This window comes from Vanessa tameamea, chromosome 20 (genome assembly GCF_037043105.1).
Source record: "Vanessa tameamea isolate UH-Manoa-2023 chromosome 20, ilVanTame1 primary haplotype, whole genome shotgun sequence".
NCBI classification, from domain to species: domain Eukaryota; kingdom Metazoa; phylum Arthropoda; class Insecta; order Lepidoptera; family Nymphalidae; genus Vanessa; species Vanessa tameamea.
The window spans coordinates 3,364,405-3,388,596 of NC_087328.1; the positions used below are offsets into that span (position 1 = coordinate 3,364,405).

The 24,192-nt window shown below is 32.0% G+C and overlaps 3 protein-coding genes across 3 annotated transcripts in view; 2 read left to right on the top strand and 1 right to left on the bottom strand.

Annotated features, from left to right (window-relative positions):
- The window catches only part of LOC113403851 (eukaryotic translation initiation factor 2-alpha kinase), a 229,702-nt gene that overhangs the window by 169,665 nt on the left and 35,845 nt on the right, over nucleotides 1–24,192 (top strand). The window lies entirely within an intron of this gene.
- On the bottom strand, nucleotides 1,845–17,722 carry LOC113403725 (uncharacterized). The gene is made up of 8 exons (XM_026644300.2): nucleotides 17,359–17,722; nucleotides 14,165–14,351; nucleotides 13,735–13,839; nucleotides 4,822–4,956; nucleotides 3,360–3,488; nucleotides 2,918–3,086; nucleotides 2,555–2,697; nucleotides 1,845–1,935 (listed from the first exon to the last, which is right to left on the bottom strand). Exons 1-8 carry the CDS (start codon nucleotides 17,505–17,507, stop codon nucleotides 1,846–1,848), a joined length of 1,107 nt encoding a protein of 368 aa, XP_026500085.1. The 5' UTR covers nucleotides 17,508–17,722; the 3' UTR covers nucleotide 1,845.
- LOC113403853 (chromatin target of PRMT1 protein-like) lies at nucleotides 19,315–22,738 on the top strand. The gene is made up of 5 exons (XM_026644472.2): nucleotides 19,315–19,711; nucleotides 20,096–20,250; nucleotides 20,942–21,040; nucleotides 21,724–21,809; nucleotides 22,237–22,738. Exons 1-5 carry the CDS (start codon nucleotides 19,508–19,510, stop codon nucleotides 22,374–22,376), a joined length of 684 nt encoding a protein of 227 aa, XP_026500257.2. The 5' UTR covers nucleotides 19,315–19,507; the 3' UTR covers nucleotides 22,377–22,738.

The following is a 24,192-nucleotide window of genomic DNA, read 5'->3' on the forward strand; positions in this document are numbered from 1 at the left end:
CGATTAATCTAAAAAAATAAATAATTTAAATATTGTCATCGTATTAACTACATACTACGTTTGATCTAATCAAATAACTATCTTTTATATTATCTATTTCTGATATTTATTATCTATGGGATAAAAATTAATCAAGTAGTTTAGCATTAAATCATGATTAATAGATATTTCACTGAAAATAAAACATAATTTTAATCTAAATTAAAAGTAATAACTTCGTAGTTGTTACTAAAATAACAAGTAAATATAGGTATAATAAATATAACCATGTTAATTTGATATCAATATATCATTTAAAATTTGAAATAAAAAATTATATAGGTATATATATAAGGAAGTTATTTGTCTTGATTAATTTTTACCCTCAATTCTAAATCTATTTAATTATTTTTATTGTATTCTACCTTAATATTAATTTGTAATTTGAATAAAAGCTCTATTAATTCTAAAAGTCTAGACAAAAAAATAAAGTTTACAGGAACTTCAAATCATATTTGAGATCTTAACTCGCTTTCTAATTTGGAATACATATGTATATATTATAATCATAAATAAATTAAAGAATATATAATTTACTGGGAATTCAAAATGAAGTCTTAATGCCCGCTGTCTATTTTAAAGTAAATATTATTAAGAAAATAGACTTGTCTATTATATATAGTTATAGTTAGTATAGAGTTTTGCCTACGATATGTTGAAACTATATGTTACAATCAAGACTCTTATTCGGTCATAACTTAAAACTCCGGACAAAAACAGTTTGGAAACTAGTAGGTAACTGGTATTAGGAGGGAAAAAGGTAAAGTAAGAGGAAGAGGTACCGCAGGAAAAGAGTTTTGATTGCGACACTAGCATTAAAAAAGGAGCCCATGATGATAATTGAGGATTTATATAATATATAGTAGGCATGCGTCCGATATATCGAAACAAATCTAAAACCGGATGTCGTCGGAATATCAGAACTCAAAACTATGTATATCGTTCCGGTACGTCAATGCATTCAAAGTACGATAACATTGAACGCATGAAACATTCGTCCTGTCTCTTTTTAACTTTACGGTAACCCGTCTGTTAGAAAGAGATGAGGCGAATTTGAAATCGATTTCGGTATCAAATCTTGTACAATTTAAAGTTAAACAAAGACATAATGACATCTGAAATAAGATGTCAGCATGGATATTAAATCCAAATATCCGTATTACAACCGATGTCAGAAAATTCCGATATCGCTCATGCCTAGTATATAGGATATGGAATGCAAGGAATCCCTCTTATGCTGTTCTACCGAGCTCGAATAAATTCCAAAATCCCCTCTTGGGTTCCCCCACCAACTATTTATTTACAGATTTTTTTAAATTGTGTACTTATGGTGCTTTTTTCTTTGTTATTGTTTGTTTACTGTAGTTGTACAGACCTTGGGTGAGATTTCTAAAATATTTTAAATTCTATGGTGCATTAAGATCGTATTTTCGTATCTAATTATAATGTTCATGTCATGATATTTTAAGAGATATTACCGATTATGTCGTATACGATCTCTAAACTATTGATATCTCTTTCTCGTGTATGGGATTTGAAAGAAAGAAGATATGGCAAGTATTTTAGTTCCGCCTAATAAGTTAAGTTAAGAGATTATTGACTAAGATCATTTTGTCGAATCGGCAAAAAGGTATTGATATCTTAGCTATCGTTACGGGTATACTAGAATAAGCCGATTAATGTCTTACTACTGGCCAGGACTGGCTTTTATATGCTTTCAATATTGCCAACGTTTGGCAAAAAATCGTAGATGTTTTGTGTGTTTAAATGTCTTGTTTTGGTGTTGTATTTTTTGTATGTAATTGTTTACTGATCTTCCAAAGCGTCCTTCAGCTCCATGGCGAGCTTGTAGCCGAGTTCCGGTCGACGATCACGACCTTCCACCATGGCTAACACCTGTAACGATATTCATACTAATAAATAAAAATCGTGAAATTTCCGACGGAGAAGAGAAGAATGCTCAAAGTTGTTTAAGGGTTTGTTTTTATTTATTGAGCTCTTACACCTGTAGCATTAGCATTATGCTCTTCAATAACCTGTATGGTCTTAGAGCATCACGTGATCACCAAAAGCATTCCCAATGAGGGATGGTGAGTGGCATACTTATTTTTCTAGCAGCGTTTATAACACACTGCACCAGTCATGAATAGCTGAAGGGCAAGCGAATATTGATAATGATGACCAAATTGATAAGAGATTATTGTAATAGTATTTAGTGTAATAACATTATAATGTGTAATTTTTTGTTTGAATTTTTATGATTATGGCCATATGTTTAAGCTTTATCAATATTACTAACAGTATTTAAAACGGGATATTTACCATGTTTTTTATTTTTATTTGGTGGAGCTCAATATTTCGACATTATCAACTCAAAAATGGTTCACATTTGCATCGTGCATATGGGGGTTCAAATTATCGCAAATAGTCACCCCTATCACCTCCTAACGGGAATACGTCGAATTACCAATAACCCTGTATATATATATATATATTATGATAATATGTGATGTACCTGATGCGAGTCCACGATGACCCCGTTGTTATCGAGGATGGCTCGCTTGGTGTTCTCGATATCCTGGAGGTCGACTCCCCGGCTGGCGTCGTCCACCAACACCGAGCGGTAGCCTATAGCGAGAGCGTCCGCTATTGTTGCTCCTGGGGGCACAGGCACCGTGTTATGCATACTATCTCATGTTAGTGGGTTTTCCTATCAAGTATTACCAATCCAGTGCAAACCAAACCACGTAACGCCACTGGTCCTGCGTCTGTATTATTTTCGTTTATGTCGGATAAGAATGCCATCCTATCGTATTATGAAGATAAGATGACTCAACGCAAAATTGTTGAGGGCACTGGAATGATGATTTGGACTTACCCACACATACGTCATAGGCCAGTCCACATATATAGATGTCGGTCGCTCCTCGTGAACGAAGCTGCGTGCTGAGGCTGGTGTCCGTCAGCTTCTTGTTGTCCCAGAACACGGAATACGAGTCCACCTCAGGATTGGTGCCCTTATACACCTTGACCGCCTTCTCCACCACCTGACCACAAACTCATTTACAATGCGACAGTCGAGTAGGAGAATTTACATGCTCATGCTTGTAACCACAATGTTATCTTCTAATTATTTAGCTTGATTGGATTTTTAATTCAAATATATGTAAAAATATATCCATTAAAAATTCATAAGAGATCAAAGACATAGAGTAAAAAGGTTCGCTTGGTAAACAGGAAACTGTTATGCTTTACGGCGACAGATGTAATTCTGCGCAGCAATTAAGTACTTATGACACAGAAGAATACTGAGACTATACCTTAAGTTCTTTATGCAGTTCAGCTCCCCAGGTATCTTGCACGCAATGTCGCGGCCAGAGCCTCTGCTTCATGGGAGGAGGGCCAGCGAAAACCACGGTATCGTAGGCCTGCGCTTTATCAGCTGAAACCTGTTGATACCAATTATTTCAACTAACCGTTTGTGAACAACGTTACGAAAATTTGGAATGAAAAATAATTATTATTTTAAGGACATTGTTGTGACTTAATATAAAAACAGTTTATATCAAACTACTATAGGACTACAATAACTAATAGGTATTTATTAGACATATTTATTACATATGTATATAAACATAAGAACCTTTTTGGAAAGTATTGAAAGTAATATTATCGTACCATAATTTAAGATGGATATTATCATATATATAAAAAAAAAATCAAGTAATAAAAAGGTAGGTAACATAGAGTGTCAAGCATAGTCGTATACCAGCTTTGTATGAATTGATGGTTTAAACCAATTTTTTTGTTTTTCTATTGAACGTACATACACATAAAGATGAAGATTCCGTGATACTTGATGTGTATATGACATGTTGGTATAGAACTTTTAATTAACGAAAGCGCGCCCCGGCATCGGCACGTTAAATTATTATTGATGTATGAGTGAGTGACGTTCGTGCTTAAAAGATGTCTTAGTGTGCGTGAGACGACTAGAGGAATAGCAAAAAAATTTGATTATATTAAGTTTTTTTTATTAAAACGCCATTATAAATTAAACGCCTTCATATGTCAATAGATCTATACTAGAACTTACTATGAAAGAAAACAATTTTTGCATACAGGATTGAGGATTGATTGGGTAATGTTCAAACATTATATTAATTAGGCTTCTATATATTATTCGAAAAAACTGACGCGGCGTAAATAAAATTACGCATTTGTTATTCTTGGCTGAAAAATATTGTGCAATTGACAAACGATTTTTTTTTAAAAGCGTTCATTACTTTCAAGCGAACCGGTTTTTATCCAACCAACGTGAAAATGAGGGAAAATTTTACGCACAAAATGTACGTGCCTCGAGCTCATTTATTATAAACCTTTTTTAAAATACATAAACAAAATAAATACTGCAAAATACACATCGCACTTGCGCTATTGATCGTTTACTAAAAACAAATGAAATCTTTCCTTTTTTTAGAACATATCTTAGGCTACATTCACAGAGCGTTTTGTTTGATTGTATACGGCGGCGGCGATGGTGTATATAGTTTTAGGGGCAAGTTTACACAGATGTCAGTATCCGGATCCCGTATACACGCAATATATCGGGTATCAAAAACGGTGTAAATATAGCCTCCAATAGCAGTTAGCACCGCAACCGTTAAAAACGATCCTATAAATACGGACCTTCGGTGTGAATGTGTACTTATTAATTAAACTAAAACGACAATAAATTCCTAAATTCATCGAAAAACAACTAAGATAAAGTGATGTACGAACCGGACTAGAAGGATGTAGCTCTCGCATGTGCACGTTGTCGATGAAAGAGACGTGATCCGGTGGATGCCAGTCCAGAGAGTAGAACACGCAGTCGAACGGCACCGTCTCCAGCAACCTGTTGATCGGATCTACCACCTAGGAATGGAAAACATTTTCGATTATAACTTGAATGGCTATATTGCGGACTTGGGTATGTGTCTTTCACGTACCAGTCATCCTAAATAAAGGTCAAACTTTGAGTCAAATATATTTTTTTTTAAAGAATACTAGCAATGCCCCAAATTAATTAAGGAATTACTAATATTTTTATGTATCCCTCCTTTTAAGCTCACTCGTGTTATGAGTGGGGACGACAATAGCCCAATGGGTCAGGATCGATCTTGGAACTTTTTACATCGCTGGCTATTAACGCTTCGATACATATTTATATACAGGAGGTTACAATAAGCAATAATTATATGTAATTTGATCAGATCCTGTGTAACATACGAACGATTAGGGCTATCTATCCCCCTCCCCACCCTTTGCTACGCCAATAGATATAAGTACCACTGTAAAAATGGTGGTAATGGCATAGGCCAATGTCGAAGTTATTATGATACCAAATAGCTGTTACGTGAGTATTCGATCTTGTTAGACGTTGCTGCTGTACCACTATGGCTCACTATATATAACTATATATATATATATATGAATAGGTTATAGTTTGATGACTCTGAGAAATCAAACATATTATTCGGCAATTTTCTCTCCTGTTGTAGACTTTACAAGCAATCTCTGAACTTATACAAGTCCAGCATTACTGAAATATTATACCTAACCCCTTGCATTTAGGTTTATAGTCACTAGGTAATAAATAAGGTAAGCAATATATAATGCCTCTTGAAACTACCTATTCACCACAACTGTAGTAATCCGATTCTCATGAGCGCTGAACCGCGAAGCTATTGTGCCAACGCGCTGTTATAGTCTGATCAAAACATTGTATATAAAAAGAATGACGCATGAAAAACGAAGGTCCAGCCTTACCCAGTTCTAGGACACTATATAAGAGAAACATCAATATGTTAAAAGTCAGGATCTTTATTGAAAAAAGAAAAGTCGATAGTAAAAAAACTGGCCACAATATATCTGCATTAAAAAAAAACAACAAAATATTTTAAAAATAAAAAAGTTTTAATCATTGTCAGTATACTGTTCGTGTCTTATCCTGAAGCTATGCGCTTTGCGCGCGAAAATCTCGACCTTGACATTCGCCAATGCAAATACAACAATATCGATTATACGAATCACAGATTATGCAACATTAATCAGGGTAATCGGTAAAAAACTCCTTGTTAAAAAAAATAGGTAACAAAATACGATTGACAGATTATTACAAACTAATTAAATGAAATTTAAATTTAAAGAATTTAATATTCATATTATTGTATTTGTTTATTTTTCTACAAGTACCTTCGTTAGTATACGTAATGATAACCGCATTCTCATTATACTTAAGACTGATTTTCAATTGAATTGCTTAACCGGTAAAACTTATTAAAACAACTTCAAACTTGATTTGAAACGGTACCAAATCGCAAAGTTACCACCCCATTTCGGCCGCGGTGGTGCCTGGTACTATAGTTTCGATGGCCTAATTGGAATTTGCCACCTCTACGTGTGAATGTTCGAAGAAAATCTAATTTGAGCACTTTGAATGCCTTGACAGCCCATTTCAATAGTCTGGTAAAAATAATTATTAAGTTGGAAAACTAGAATGCTGGTTCTATTTGTGTTGGACGTGTGAGTTGTTGGAGGTTACGTCAAGGAGGATTAATGTCTATGCAATTTTTTTTTATTAGAAACCACAGATAGCTAAATATTACAAATATTTTGTTACTTGACATGTTAAACACATAAATCAACTTCTTAAGGTTTTAGTTAATATAAGAATATGCGTCTGATTGATGTTATTCTGACCAATTTCAATGTAAACATAGATGCTCGTTTTATGGTCTGTTGTAATCTGACGGGATGGCAATCCGTCAGACACAGTTAAAGCGGTTTTAATTGGTTTAGTACCTTAGGACAGTTACTGAGAATTTCTTGGTAGAAAGACAGGACTTCGAGATCTGTATTCATAAACCAACCATAAAACAACTACATCAACCAGGTTTTGTCAAATATCACATCATTAGATACCATAAAAAATTTTAAAAAATAGGTAAATATCTTGTTTAAGCGCGTGGGGCGTATTGTTTTTGTCCTTAGCACAAAAATGTAGCATGCTCTTGAGTGGATTTCGTCTGTGATCTCTTATCTATCACAAATATAAACAATGTCACAACACAGAAGATTATGGTGCTGTCTTCCTGGCCGAATTCAGTCACGACGGCGAATTTCAAGGAAGACCAGTCAACTACGCAGGCCATTTTTTAAATCACAAATGTGTGCGCAAACACAGTTGCTCTCCCTATACACTGGCTTACTCACCCTTCAATCCGGAACACAACAATACTGAATACTAATGTTTGGCGGTAGAATATCTGATGAGTGGGTGATACCTACCCAGATTGCCTTGCACAAAGCCAAACTAAGTAAATCAGTCATACTCAGAAATTCTTAATCAAATCAAAACTGGTTATTAATAATAACATTTAATCATGTACTGTATTTATCACTAAAATAAGGAAATTCTTATTTCGTTTTATATTAAACATACCTACAAAATTTGAGACTTAATTTTTCGAATTTTAAATATATTTTATAAAAGTAACATTATCAAAGTAAATTGAATAATGAACTATTTCTATGTGATATAGATAGCAAAGTTTTCAATTTAGTTAATTAAATTCTAACAAGGATATTAGATAGAAGAACAACTTATAAGGAATTTAAATTTATAAGGAACATCAGGAAAAAAAATCTCCGACTCTCTCTTTTTAATGTAATCACTAATGTCTCAGTACTACAAAGCCAGGGGAAATGGAAGATTACACCCCGAACGCATAGGCATTTTTTTTTTTTTTTCGAATTAACTGTAGCTCTTGGACAGAGTGGCCTCTACAGCGTCACCGGGCGGGTGGGCAAGTCGTGGAAGACTGCCAGGGGCATTTATTAAAACATAATTATGACCTATATTATGCAAAAAAATACATAACGATAGCGCGATTCAATCAACTATTAACGCCATCTAGTTTCAGATGAAGGAATTAACACATTTTTAATTATTAACTAAGTTATTAGACAACTAAAGTCCGATTTCAAATTATTTTTGTAAGACTACGTTGTTTGAGATTCAATGTCACTCCTATAAGTAATATATTATTACTGAACAATGCGCGAATCATTCTTATATTTTCCTGTATGACATACGGGAAACCTCAGAAAATTGCATCTATTACGTTATTATTCAACATATTATAACTATTATTGATGTAAAGCGAAACCATACAGATTTGGAATTAACTGATAGCTACATAATCTATCTTGTCTTCGGAAATGATTATAAATTTTTACACTCCGTTACTATAAATAAAAATTAACTTAATTATAAAAAAATTGGGACCTGCAACCGACGATCATGATTGCTATAGAATTATTGTAATAATATTTCTTCTATTCTTTCTAAAACACTATAAATATAACATTTATTAAGTCCGAGTATGTACATTTAACATTCCGGTCGTTTTTTTTTAGCTAGGTTGATATGTCATCAAACTAACTAAAAAAAAAATGTTTATCAAAAAACTGAGACCACCTTGCACGAGTCTTGCCTCTCCTAGCCTTTGTTCCCGTAATTAAATTGACTTATTCATCCGTTTCAATGGAACTTATGAAGTTCGAAGTATTTCTTCTGTTTGTAGATTAATGGACGGTAATGATTGAACTATTCAATCATTAATACTATAAATTTGTTAACTGTGACACAGTTAACACCGAGTACAGTCGTCAACGTAATCTTTCTTAAGATATCATATTATTATATTCATAGCTATTATTTTATTTACCTAGATTTAGAGATATTTGTAAATCCTTCAAAACGATCAGTCGATAATTCTTCTGCATTATACGAATGACGGCCTCAACTAGAGGTTTTAGGCCATTGTAAAAGAAATTAAGTGTTTGGAAATGAGCCAAAATATATTTTTTTTTAAACATTTCAAGCCTTTTGTGAATTTCCGAACGATCGGTTAACTTACTTCATTATCTGTGGTTACTGCAGCTCTGTTTAAACATGCAATATCTTCATTCGTATACTGCACCATTATTTTCATGCCAAAAGAAAGCAAAGTTAAATATTTACATATATTAATACATAGTATTGATATATAATTTTATCTTTGCTTTGAGTGCTTTGATTTCAAAAGTAGCTAACTAATTTGGTGTTGCAATCCATTCAATATATTCAAATAAAAAATGATTTTTTACTGTTCTTGTGAAGTAACGAATAATATTCTTATTTTTTTTTTCGTTATATTTTAACATACAAAAATACAATTTAGCCCCGCATTTATCTTTCTAGGAGAGGTCCTTTGGAGTTCAATTATTGAGACATACAAAATAAAAATTGATGAATTTTAATAAAGTTAGAGATCTGCTAACAGTATTGATTTCCAGCGTAAAAATAGTTTCGTTGTCCATATTAAACTCTTTAATTTCGCGGAGTTTCAAGCCTTTCGTGTGTTATGAAATCGAAAACATTCGCGTTTTTGAAGTTGTACTGTTAACATTTTTTTAACATACAAAAAAAAATACGGATAAAACGGCAACATTATTGAAAAGATGCGAATGTTGAAACCAGGACCGTAAACATTGAAACTAAATGAGAAACTGTAGTCATTAGACATTTCAAACTGTCGATGACGGTCATTTTGTATTTCGTGGTCGTGTATATAAGAACAGCTCAATGATAATTACATATACTTATTATTATTCAATTGCATATTATGTGTCGCACTTTCGTTCGTTTTGTTTTTAGAAATGATTATAAAAACTATTGATTATAAATTTTAATTATAAAAACGTTTATAGTTTTGGGTCATTATTGTATATTTATTTTTATGTACTATAAATACATTAGGTATTTTTTTTCTCACTTAACCAACCCAAAGGATTTGGTTATTGAGGAGATAAGTTCTGTTGTGAAGGAGCATATTATTAAGGAGTTTAACACACCACGCTTGGTCACCGCCATATGTTTGTACCATAAATAGAATATATACCTACCAACTATAATGTATTACATAGCCTAGCCTGGAAAAACGCTTCTTGAGTAGAAACTCAAGAAGGTTTTTATCCAGAAGTGGCTTACAGACTGTTACTGTATGTATAATAATATATAAAGGAAGCTTGAACGGCAAAGAAGGATATGGAGTACTTTTTTCACCGAACTCCGAACGACCAAACCCTAAAACGCGAGCGAAGCCACAGCCAAAAACTACTGTTGTATAAAGTTAGTAATCATATAATTACATTCGATTGTAATAAAGTCTGCATAGCTTTACGAAAACAACAAAATAATTTAGAAAAGACATGAGCGATTTCAGTATTCTTATTACGTAAGTTATGTACATACGTGGAATCAAGTTTTGTGGAATGAAATTGTACGATCTTAAATTTAAATAAGTTTATTAATTAACCATTGATATGTAATTATTAAGAATGTATTCATTCATTTCATTCAAATCGAAATTCAATCAGTAAATGGTTATTTTTTTTTTAATTCCGTTATTCTACTTGCCTACATAACAAATAACCGTTACTTTATCACTTTTCAACGATAAAAAAAAAATAGTTAACAAAATTCGATTTACCAATAAATTCGTAACACAAAATACAAATGCTCCCGCCTCTCGTTAAGATAACGTGCTATCAATCGATCAAACGTAACGTAGGGCGTCGTAACGGTGCACGATGACGCGAATACGGATACACGCGTTTAGCTATACATAACAATAGGGCATGTTGCAATAGACAAACACGATTATAATATCGATCGCTTTGGTACCGTCAACCAGCTGATGTTAATCAAGACTCGCGATCGAAATTAACAAGTCATTCTGAATACGTTTATTCGGTAAACGTTATGTTATCGGTGTGCGTATTGAAATCTTAGCGTTCATTGGTTAATTAATGAGGTTGTTATTATTTCTAACAATAATATTCAACTATAACACCTACAGGGCCGGACCGTAAGTTTAGGGGGCCATGGGCTAACACTACTTAAGGGCCCACCTAAGACATATCTGAACGTAGACTTGAATTAAATTAATTGAACGGGTTTGATTAGATGCAGGACTCGCAGGGCTTACATACGATACGATCTGCTTCATTTAATAAAGATATGGATTCTTTCGCATTTTCGTCTATTTTTTACTTTGACTTGACTTATGCTGGGGGCCCCTTGAATCCACGGGGCCCTGGGCTGAAGGCCAAAAAGCCATATGGTAGATCCGGCCCTGAACGCCTACCAGGCAATGGGTAAAATAAGGGTTTACGTAAAATTTTTATTTTGAGTGACGAACACACATAAAGGAAGGGCCAACGATAGTGTCATTTCATAGTTATATCACAATCGGATAAATGATTTTGGATCGCATGGCAAACCTATTTATTAAGAAATAATTTGCTATAGGAAAACTGTGATTAAAAAAAATTACAGCAACAGTATCCTTATTATACAAAACAATATTTAAAATAATTGTAACGCTGAAGGGTTTGTTCGAACGCGTTAACTTATAAAGACTGATTAAAAAAAATTGCATAGGCCGATTATTTAGAAAGGTTATAGAAAATAGTTCAACACGCTATGACCCATGCGGTTTTGTTTTGATTCAATTTTATTGTAAACTGCAAGTCAATCATCTACATTTGGCGCCAAAGTGATGAAATGTCAAATAGTTTACTTTATTTTTGCTTACGTTGTTCAATTTTTTTCCTTATATAGCCGTAGCACCGCTCTCTAACCGGTCAGTACCTTCCGCTCTTTAAAATTAAAATTAATTCTTTGTTAAATTGTAAATTTTTTTTTTTGCTATAATGAATTGCAATCAAGAATCCTCTAATTTTCTGCAAATCTACGGCTGGAGCTCTTCAAAATGATACCAAACCGACTTTTTACGGGCAGCATTCGTCCCATAATCACTGGGACAAAATCGGCTTACTCTATTAATATATACGATTGTTTATTCAAACCAAATCAAATCAAAATATTCTTTATTCAAGTTGGCTCAAAGTACTTTTGAATTGTTGATACTTTTTATATGTGCGGTGGATACAAATCCTAGGTATTTCTATATAACGGGTACTAATTATATTGATGTGCGACATTCAAATGCTTGTTGCCATTGCGAAATCTTTTATCATTCTGATTAAACTTTTTTTTACAAATAAAAGGCTATTCAAACCACCAAAGAATAGTCGGCCATGTTGTATTTCAACACACATGGTACAACAACAATTTGATTAAATCGATTTTTGTGGATCAGCATTTTTCGTATTGTTTACGCGTAACAATGAATTTGCAACAATTAATTCTATTTTAGTATTTTTGGTCCAAAAGTCAATTTAATTGATTGATCGTAAATTTTACTATACAAAATGTATACAACTCGTTTCCGGTAGATTCACCCGCGTACAGGGTGAATAGGTGACAGGTACTCTAAAACGATTTTTTTTTAAATTTAATTATTCCTTACATCTCCAATGCGGCAACAACTTGGGAATTGTTATTATGTCCCTTGTGCCTGTAAACACACTGGCTCAGTCATCTTTCAAACCGGAACACAATAATACAAAGTATTGATGCTTGGCGGTAGAATATATGATGAGTGGATGGTACCTATCAGGACGGGCTTGCACAAAGCCCTACCACCAAGTAAACAATCAAGTTCCGCATTCATAATAATAATTAGAATTATATTTATCGACATGACGCAATAGAAGCTGCCAATCAATCGAAATAAGACTTGGGCTAGTGATGTAGACTAATATTATTAATATTAAAGTAACTCTGTCTGTTACTCTTACATGACCATACCACTGACATGATATTGATGAAATTCGATATGAAGCTTGAACCCGAAGGAAGTACATAGGCTACTTTATTTACTTAACACCTGAAAACCAACTGCTCAAACGCGAGCGAAGCCAGGCGACAACTATTTGTTTATATTTCAACGTACACAGGAGTCTAAATTTAACAATAATGAAGTCAATGCGGCAGAGGTTTATGCTAATATCAGAAATATTGGTTCAAGACACGAACTGTCACATCGTCGGATAAATACTTGATGTCCATTTTGAAAGTTCAGCATTAATAAGTGAACAATTGATATTTTATGCCGTTTTATCGAGATTTATTTCAATCGCGAGGCCATAAAACCCTAATGCGCACAAATTCTCGCAAAATAAACATTAACCTTATCAGCACATTGGGTGATTTACGCCACACGAAAATAAAAAACCCTTTCAAAACATTTATGGTCTTCAAATAAATGAAAAAATGTAAAATTTAGGCGTCAATGGCGCAATGGTTTACGGGCTGTTGGTTCGATCCTGACCCCTTGGCTATTGTCGACCCCACCCCTAGCACAAATTTGACCTTAATTGGAGAATTGAATAGGAATATTAGTAATTACTTATAATGGAACATTATTATAATTTTTTTTAATATATATATCGGCACCAATTTTCGTTTTTCACATAAATGAGTTAATAAGTTTTCACTTTATTGGCAAATATGTGAAGAAGCAACGAGTTTTTCTACAGTGACTACACCTTGTTGGCAAATGATAGGATCTTCGGTTGACATCTTTTGAGGCTGTAATTTAAGCAGTCTATTCATTCCTCGTACAAAAACTCCCGTGACGGCCTCGTAAGTCGAATCTCTAATACTTGTAGAACAAGCGTTATGACAACTAATCTTACCTCGCTGCCGTCTTGCTGTGCGTTGCACTTGCTGATATTGAGAGTGCCAGAGATGAAGTCGTTCTGCACGTCTACTATCAGGAAGGCGCTCACTGGACGCACTATCTGTTCCAACAGATATTGAGATAATTAAGGGTGAGAAAACAAATCAACACGAGAATTCCGGGTATATATTCTAATAAGTATAACAATAAATAATTAGACTACTACGGACTTAGCAACGTTTATTAAAGCCTCTTTTATATATTTAAAAAACGACTCGTTTTGATTACGAATTGGTATTTTAGTAGCATTTACTTTTTTTTTATTAAATTTCTAGTATCTGTGATATTTATGCATATGTTATTCGCAGCCGTAGCTTGAATATTGTAACCGGGCATAAAGCTAGAATATAAATAATAGTGGAGGGGTATATTATCCATTTACTGACCACTTTGATCCAATGGTTCCAGCAGAAGGTGAATTCCTCTTTGTCAATAAAGCCGTCATCATTTTTGTCGAACACCTGGAAGACGTGACGAGCCTTCTCCTCCGATATTGGGTAAATGTGACCCTTATCATTACGGAATAACGCCTTGCAGATCAACCGGAACTCGTCAAGGTTTAATAGACCATCCCTGTTGAAAAAAGGGGCTACAGCATACATCGAACACATCAAAAATACTTAATAGACAAGACTTAATATTATATTTACGAGGATCGGAGTACCTAGCTAATTAGTAAATAGTACGTTAATTACGTGAATTAAATATATTTCAGAAGCCTACGTTCGAACCGGTATAACAAGTTAGTTTAAAAAAAATCTTTATCAATTCAGGATTTCACAAGTACATTTGGTTCTTCTTTTAATCGATATTTATTAAGCCGATTCTGAGAACCGGCAATATATTCGGTAGTAACAAATTTGATGATATACATACAGCCCTTTCTAATCGCAGGAGTAAAAATAAGCAAACCTTAGATTACTTGCGCATTCATAATAGCTCTGTCATATTAGGTTATAAATCTAAAGTCTAATATGGCAGAGCTATGAGACAATACCAACGGATCTGGGTACGTTCAGACTTCAGAGTCGTTAGTATTTTAGGTACGGTAGTTTTGGCTCGTATGTATGTACCTATTTTAATTGAATTACATTTCGATTTTGATAAAAAAAGTTTGTACACAAGGTTAAGTTACTTGTTAAATACAATTATTGAGTTATTACTAGGGAAACCAAAGAATACTAACTTCATACTTTTTATCATCTACATAATCCTTTATCGTGTAATACGCCTTATTAATTCATTAAAGATTTTCTAACATGTGATTGAAATTTATTAATTGGCAAAGCGAAAAGTATTTGAGTAATTTTATTATAGAAGCGATCGCTTTGCTCAAGGAAGGATGAATTTGCGGCGACGGTAACCAGGTGTTACAGGTTTATCTTTACTTCTCGAGTTTATACAGTGTTTGTCACTGTTATCAAATCTTCATCGTAATCATAAACAAAATTACTACCAAATTATCAATATTACCAAAGTACTATGTACGATTGGCACATATATGCTAGAATTCTGGTGAATTGTTTTCTCGCGATCTTTAATCGACGCAAAGGTCAAAATTAATTGTAAATATTTATTATTTACTAAAAAACCTGATGACTCTGCTTTAAACGCGTAACTGAGTTTTATGTACTTCAAGCTTTCACGATGTAGGTATTAATCGAATTTATGTATTACGTTGACCGAAACATCCGACTGCTCAGCTCGTGATTAATCGGATATGATTAGGATTAGGATAGAAATGCAACTTATTTAAAAAATATGTAATATAGTTTAAAAGCTGACTACACGAAATAATTTAATTGTGTAAACATATCTATCGATATTTTTCATTTTATTAAAGCGTTAAAAATGAATTAAACTATTTTAAGAAATGATTATTTCAGACCTCTTTTCTTCGAAAACTTTCGCAAGCGTCATGTTTGTATTGACGTAATAGATACTTATGTTTTATCTTTTACATAACAGTAAATTTCAAAAATATCTAAATGATTCAAATAGAAAATTTCATATTCAGATAGAAAATTATTATACTCAATAATTTTCATTCTATATTATCTATAAAAGGCTAGGTAAGTACTTTAGTAAGTTGAAGGACATACCTACATGATAATAATAGTTACATTGTTTTGAAATGTGCAAGAAAATCCCCGTGAAAACACGGAAAGACTATGATGGTTTCACAACTAATTATTCTGTAAAATGGCTTGGTATCTTAAAGACACATTACAACTGACATTATATATAACCCCGTGCAATTTTCATTTTAAAATAATTGCATAATAATTTTCTTTGATCACATAAATTTGAATTTGGAATAGATTTTTTAATAAAGTATGTGTTTGCTCTTTGACGTATGCGAATTTAAAAATATGATTAACGTCATCGATTATCGTAAACACTTAATTATAAATTAGAGCATTTTCGTCAATGAGATTTTTAACAAACGAAATACCATTATACTTTTATAAAATCCTTACACAAATAAAAGCCAAAAAAAAAAATATATATATTAGGTAAATCCTTTTTACGCGCAATTTTCTATGCATTCATATATTTTTAATAGGTAATATTACATATTTATATTGTATAAAATTTGTATTGTATGTAACTTAAATTGATTATTTTTATATCTTTATCTATAAATTGTATACATAAAATTATACACCAATTTAGGTTAGAAACTAATAAAATATTTTTACCAAATAATTATTTGTCCATTTGAGTCTTCACATGATTATATGATAGGATTTTTTTTTATTAAAAATATTGTCTAAGTATTTTGATAATGTAGAACTTTAATCAACTGTTTTCTGTGTAATGTCTAGCTAATAGTGCATATAGGAAATCATTAATCATACAAGAGTAGAGATTTGGTTTCTAATCACAACTTTTAAATGTGTTATATTTGCAATAAATTATTATTTAAAAACTTAGCAAAAAATTACAGTCTGAGATAGCCAGTCCATTTAGAGCCACGCCACAAATTATAGAAACTTATGTTATTAAATATTGTTCATATTTTCGAAAACTCTATGTAGAAAAATCTCCACTTGGTTGTGAAAATATTGTAAATTTTTAATCCATATTAGCTATAATTCAAGATAATCTTTTCTATATTTAAAAATTTGTCAAAAAATAAAACTGAAATGATCAGCGACACATCATAACTAATGTAATCAGTTTTTAAATAGTATTCATAGAATGAAATATATTTTGTTAAATGGTTTAACAGTATTAATTAAAAAGTTTTGTTGATTCGAGACATTTTTTTAGTATAAATGTGATTTCAAATTTCACTCGCATAAAAATACAGAGTAATGCTTTTAGAAGTATGATTGTTTGCTATAATAATATATTTGTTTTAGTTACTTATGAAATGATTAATGAATAAGTAAAATATGTTTCATAAATATTAATAATATTTAGTGGTTGATTTAGTTTATTATCATTATATTCAACGTTCAAGGAAACTTAAGTGAATTTGATAAAAACTCTTTGAGTAAGTATTTTTTTGTTATTTTGTATTATTTTAATAATGATTTCGGATGAAGTAGCATCAACTAATCTCATCACGTACCCATCCTTGTCAAAAGTTTCATAGCAGGCGTCCATATCGAACAAGCAGGTTTCGTCCACTTTGAATTCGTTAGCAACCTCCGACATCGTTGGTTGGATCGAACTGAATCCGCAGCTAAAGCTGCGCTCTCTTATAAGGCAGTCCAACATCGTTGCGCAAACACTTCGCCTTCACGAAACTATATAATATATAACTCGGAAAGTATTTCGTGTATCTTCAAAACTTTCGAACTAATTATCACGTTTCCTATAAATGATAGACGTAAGGCAGTTTAAACTTAGGTTTCATTCAAAAAATTGTGTAATTCGTGAATCATGAACACTGCAAGCGCCGGTGTGGTATAATAGATGTTATGGACATTGCAGTTGATACATCAGACTGATGTAAGATTAAGAGAATGATTTAGTTATAGTTAATAAATATTTTCTTTAAAAACCTTGGCTTTCTCTAAAAATATATTTAATTTACTTACTTAATAATTTCAATCTACTAAGTATTGTACTTAGTAAATTGTAAACAACTTTCGATTTTTGAAATTCCTAACATGACATTTTCTAATTTTTATCTAGGAAAGTAGGAAGGAAGTTTTGTATTGCATAAATATATCGATTATAAAATCGATTTGACAAACAGTCAGAAGAGTTCACCTTCAATAAATGTCATTAATAAAAAGTACTGCCTATCCCCTAAGAATTTCCCCAATTGATGGGGAATTTATAGTTTCCAGAAATTAAACCATTAATCAATTTTATAATTTTATAATGAGTTCTGTCGACTTACAAAAAAAATCGAAATAAAAATATACTTTATTCAAGCATGCTTTGACAAGCACTTTTGAATCATCGTTTTATATAAGATATTAAGCGAAGGTACCAACGGTACGGAATGTAGATTCTACAGAGAAGAACCAGCCAGAATATCAGTTACTCTTTTTCAAAATTTAAAATACAAAGTTATGTTTGTCAAATACAATTATATATGTATATAATATATCCTGCCTGGAAATCAATAAGTATTAGTACCACGTTTTTTTAACTTCAGCTTCAATTAGGTTAGTATATATTGTAACAACGAATACAACTTCTACTTCTACTTTCTCTTTTTTTCTGCATGCCTTAATGTTCTTTCCTGTCAAAATTGTACCAATGTCTGTCATAAGACATTGATTTTATAAATTCAGAAACTTAATTGGGATCCGTCTTATTACACTTATTATGTTGTAAAATAACATGACTGACTGCAGATTTCCTGTCAAATATTTTATGGATACATTACAAATACGATGAGTTTACAAGTTTTATATGACACTCTAAATTAAAATCCCATAAAGAAATAAATATTATACAAAACAAAACAGAACCATTTTCGGGAAACGTTTATTCGTGCATATTTAATTAATAATACCCTAGTCACGCTACTAATTTGCTCAATTTGTCAACAAATAAATACAACATTTATATTTAATATACACAATATTGAATCATGCGACATACATTTGAACTTTATAGGCCTGGAAATTTAAAACAATGATAATATTGCACTCTTTAGAATTTACAATTAGTTATATTTAACTTTTGAAGGTCATATTAAAAAAAACAACAATTCATTAAATATATTAAAAACATATATTTTTGATAGCGGTTTAACTTAGTTCTTACAATTTTAGTCAATTGTTTTGATATAAAGTTCAAATTTCTTGTAACCAAAATAATCGAGTGAACTACAATCATTTACTTTAAAGACAACAAAAAAAACTAGAACAAATAAGTTGTTATTTATTTTATTTTTTAAAATTATGTATAGTATAGTACGAACCCTCGCGCGGTAAAAAATGGTTAGTGATAATAAAAAATACATTATAGCTGTATGGTGCAACACTTTTGCCATTTCCAAAAAGAAAAAAAACTACAAAAAAAAAAAGAAATAAACGTCAAGCTCAAATCTCAAGAACAAATCCTAACCGCGTTTGTGATTTAGAATTTTAAGCGGTTTTACCCGTAAAATCTATTACTAGATTTTTGTTTTGCTTAGATATAGGAAAAAACGCACATACTAATTGTAATATATTAAATATAATGCAATATTTAATTTGGTTAACTACTACATTTTATGTTACATATTAAAGTTAGTGCGATTTTGTGTGGGTAAGATGGTGATTGAAAAAGTGCACGGTCTACAAGCCACTAGGATAAGTCTCAACGATCGGTTTACAATATTAGCATCTGCAGCGACCGTAGCTCATGTTATGAAGCCTCGTAGGCGTCCTTCTGGATTGTTCTCTTTTAATCATAATGTTAATAACAGAGTTCTTATGGACCAAATAGCGTACCGATTAGGCCAGCTATCAAGAAAGGTAATTATGTACAAATTTACTTATGCTCTGCAACTAAACTTGAAATGACAAATATTTGTAATGGTTGCCTATTTGAATTCAAGATTGATATTTTAATTTAAGTTACAAACGCTAACAACACGAATCTCATAGGCTACAATAATACAACTTCTTTACTAGGGCAGTTACCGTGTCAAAGGTTACTTGAAAGGGATCACTGTTACAAAAAAGCTGCTTTGCATGTTTTTAACTTGCAATATCCTGTGCTATTTACTGTGTTTATCTTGAATAGAGTTTATAAATAAATAGAACTATAATATAAATTATATTATATCTTATTTAAAATATTTATAATAAATATGAAATTATGCATTACAATGGTATTATATGTTTATTACATTACAGCAAGCAGTGAAACAACGTCTTGGCATGCCAGGGCTTAGACGCTTTGGCAGTGAAAGCAGTCTTATAGGTCTTCAGCGCTCCAATAGCTTTAATAACATAAATCAAAACAGCATTAAGAATAGAGTAGCATGGAGACAGTCAAACATGAATCTCAAGTATGTACAAAACCATTAATATTTTATTTAGATAGATCTTAATTAATATTGTAAATTTACAAGTGAGTTAGGTTATTTCGACACCAACAATTTATACTACGCTAACTCGAAAGTGTGCGCACACTCCGCTAATAATTGTTAGCGTAATATAAATTGATTGATTTAAAAAATTGCCTTTAGTTAACGTTGTATAAATTTGTAACTTCGTTAATTTTATATATTTCTTCACGATTTTATTAATACATATAAAATAACATATTTTAAGCAACTTGGCACAAAAAAACGATTTTCACTAAAATTCGAGTTAGCGTAGTATAAATTGTAGGTGTTGATTTGTTTGTTTCCACCCATGAGTCTGCTTGCGTCGTGTATGGTGGGGGTATTTGGAAGGCCGGTTACTTCATACCTGTATTAAGGATCCTAAGTCAAAATCTCTAACCCAGATGTGACAAGATGTAATAATCAATTAACACATAAACAAACAAACTTTGGTATTTATACTATTATTAAGGACTAATAGTATAAGTTGTTTACATTAATTAAATATGTTAATTTGGACTTGCTTATAATTTTTAAGGCCTTCCTGAATCACTGAAAAGGTGCTAGTAAGGCCTCTTTCTAGTATAATAAAATATTGAGTATATTTTAAATCTTAATTGATACCAGTAGTTTATGCTATTTGTCTTTACAGTCGGTCAGCATCATTTAGTAACTTATCACAAGGAGTTTGGCGCGGTCGTGGGTTCCGCCGTCGCGGAGGTAGGATGGGAGTCATGAGAGGAAGGATGAGGTATCTATTATGATAAACAGTTTATAATATTATATTCGTAGTCTACAGTTGTCTTCTCCCACCTACTAAGACATCTTGTGAGCAGGAGAGTTATTCAAACATGCATGCTGATAATTTAGCCTGGCGCAGTCTCTACCTTCCGGTGTGAATAAGTCTATACATAAGTGATAGCTAAAGTAGAAATTAATATCATTTCGGAAAATGGAAAAGAATATATCCAAACTAAAGAAGAATCAATAAAATAAAACTCAGTTTTTTATTTGTCAAATGAAGTAGTTTAGAACTAGGTATTTTCATTCCAAGATGTAAAATGAATGCTGTAATGTTTTACACACAAAGGTCTCTCCTAATTTTTTTTTCATTTAGCACCAGAAGTAATTTCTCTCTAGTAGTCAGAAGAGACTAATCAGACACAACTATGGAATAGTCTGTTAGCTGTACGACAGAATTTCAACATTGCCAATTTTTGATATACAGTCGGTTTCCAATGAAAAATTGTACAGCAGTATTTGTATGACAGTTATATTAAGACACGACTGTATTTATGGCAATTCAAACAAACAATGAAATAAATTAATCTTAATACAATTTTTGGCAGAAGAGGCTTTTGAGCTGCTGTGGAATATTGTAGGTTACTTATCTAGGTACAATTCTCATCACCTTAATGTTGTACTTAACCACAGAGGAAGAGGTGGGCGCGCGGGACGGGCGGGGCGGCCGGCGATGTCGCGGTCACGGACGGTGGCGCCAAATAGAGGACGAGGCAGAGGTACTGTGATACTATCATATAATACATAAAGTTCTACTGACTATCCAAAAGCCAAACTGTCTCAGCCAATGTTTCAAAACTTAAACATATCGATCACCCTATCTGAGGAAACAACCTATAATTTAAAGCATTCCTTTAATTGTGTCAGTGTCTGACGAGTGACCAACCTTACAAATCTGTAAAATCATTTTCATCCAGTTAACACACTGCTGTGACTACACATAAATAGGATATAGATATTTTGGTTATATATAATGGAAACACAGAACTGAAACAGGAAACCCATTGAGAATCGCATGTGTTATGAGACAGTCAAGATTATGTGTGTTTGACTAAACAAGTCAATAGCAAAGTTTACTACACGGTGTATCTATTCAGTACTTCCATCTCCGTTCAGTATAATAATTGATACCTTCTCAACTTCCAGGTGGTGTAGCTAGGCAGCAAAAAACTGTTCCAACAAAGGAAGAGCTAGACTTGCAACTTGACCAATACATGGCAAGCACAAAGTCTGCTCTCGACAAGGAACTTGACACATACATGAAGAATGCAATGGACCTTGAATAACAGAGATATGTGTGTGATATGTGGACATGCAGATTGTTCTCACAATTGTGGAATATAGTGTTAAAACAATTTTATGTTATCTTCTATTTTGTTACAAAGTTTGTCTAACTTAAAGACATTGATGATAAAATTTTGATGTTGATTCAATTTATTGTTGTGTTAAATTGATTAAAGTAGGAATATGTAAAACCAGGTACAGATACGTGATTGAATGTTACTTTGTTAGTAATCGTTTTTTTTTTTTCTTTATTTTTAAGGTCATGATCCAGTGAATTGGTTTTTGCTATAAATATGTTATCTGTATGCTAAGCAGATGAGTGAACATATTTAAAAGATTAAAACGAACGAAGGCAGAATAACAAGTTTGTTTATTTTATATAACATAATCATCTTCTGTAATATTTATGTATTAGATTCATTCTGTTACAAAATCATTATATCAGATATATATAACTAGTTGTTTTTAATGAAAGGGCTTCTAATCCGTCCATAGACATCAGCATCTTAAGAAGTATTAACCATTCCTGTCATTTGTATGCAATGCCAACCATTAGATCTAGTATCATTCTTGTGCCAGTAATTATACTTACTCGTCATTGAAAATAAAATACAACAATATAAAATTTGAATTGTAGCAGACAACAACAGCAGTCGGATTTTAAGAATAGGGGGGGTCCTCTTGGTCAAGGATGAAATGAAGGCTGTGAATTTTTTGTGTAAGGTCATTGTTTCATATTTATAAATGAAGGTGTCATGTTTCATTGCAGTGATGATGTAGCAAAACAGTTTTCACGGGTAGTGCACACTCTTTGACCAAAGTGATATATTAAGCATAAGTCATCCACTCCATTATTATACATTTAGTGATACGTAAACAAACAAAAGAATGTTAAAATTGATATTACAACCATTCAAATTTACCAATATGACTTGCTATTATAGTACATATGATGCAGCTTGTTGAAGGTCATATCTGCAGACTTTTTGCTTAGATATTGTTCTAACTCGCTGAATATTTTACTATAACGATAAAAAGAATGATCACTAGTAGTCAATGGGTTTTAATTTCGACTATTATGGTAAATAGTAAATGTTGATGATCGAAACAACTCTTGTAATAAGTTTTTTACGAAAAAATGTCGTATCAACGGTTAATATTAAAATGAGAGCAATAAAATTAAATCCGTTACAAAGAGCAGGTAAAATATTCGAAGTTCCTTTTTTAATTCGTTCGAAAATACATTAGTTACAGAATCATATCGATATTATTTGTTTTTTTATAGTGATGTCATAATGTCGATATTTGAAGAATACAAGAAGAATATATAAATCAATTTCTACAAGGACGTAATTATTAATTAACATTTGAATAACTTTTTTTTTCTTCAATGTTTGTAACTATTTTGGTTTCTCTTCGAGTACTAAACCCTCTCTGGTTCTTTGGCTACGACAATGCATGTAATAATATCAGATTGATCAATAAATGTTGTTCAGAGAGTTATTAGTTACAACCCTGTGTTATCTTCTTTCGAATGTCAAATTTAAGATGATAGAAAGAGGAAGTATTTTTTTTTTATAATTATCGCCGCTTTTCAAACCTTTAAACTAAATTGATTTCTATTTTTTTTACTATTGCTATTTAAGTGTGAATGTAATTAAAGCAACGAGTTTGATTTTCCATTTTAAAGATTTTAAAATCAAATGAACATTTGACTGAGACTTCGGAATTCGGACTTCGACATATAATTAAGATATCTTAAAAATATAATTCAGCAATAAGTAATGATATGCTCTGTAGTTTTTATTCTACTTATAA

What these genes read in the sequence shown, in the direction of transcription:
- LOC113403853 (XM_026644472.2), top strand. Translation starts at nt 19,508, where the DNA reads ATGGTGATTGAAAAAGTGCACGGTCTACAAGCCACTAGGATAAGTCTC. An exon ending in TAGGCCAGCTATCAAGAAAG is followed by an intron (nt 19,712 to 20,095) that starts GTAATTATGTAC and finishes ATTACATTACAG; the next exon opens with CAAGCAGTGAAACAACGTCT. An exon ending in AAATAGAGGACGAGGCAGAG is followed by an intron (nt 21,810 to 22,236) that starts GTACTGTGATAC and finishes CTCAACTTCCAG; the next exon opens with GTGGTGTAGCTAGGCAGCAA.
- LOC113403725 (XM_026644300.2), bottom strand. Translation starts at nt 17,507, where the DNA reads ATGTTGGACTGCCTTATAAGAGAGCGCAGCTTTAGCTGCGGATTCAGT. An exon ending in AACTGCATAAAGAACTTAAG is followed by an intron (nt 3,087 to 3,359) that starts GTATAGTCTCAG and finishes GTTTGTGGTCAG; the next exon opens with GTGGTGGAGAAGGCGGTCAA. An exon ending in GGCCTATGACGTATGTGTGG is followed by an intron (nt 2,698 to 2,917) that starts GTAAGTCCAAAT and finishes CTGTGCCCCCAG; the next exon opens with GAGCAACAATAGCGGACGCT.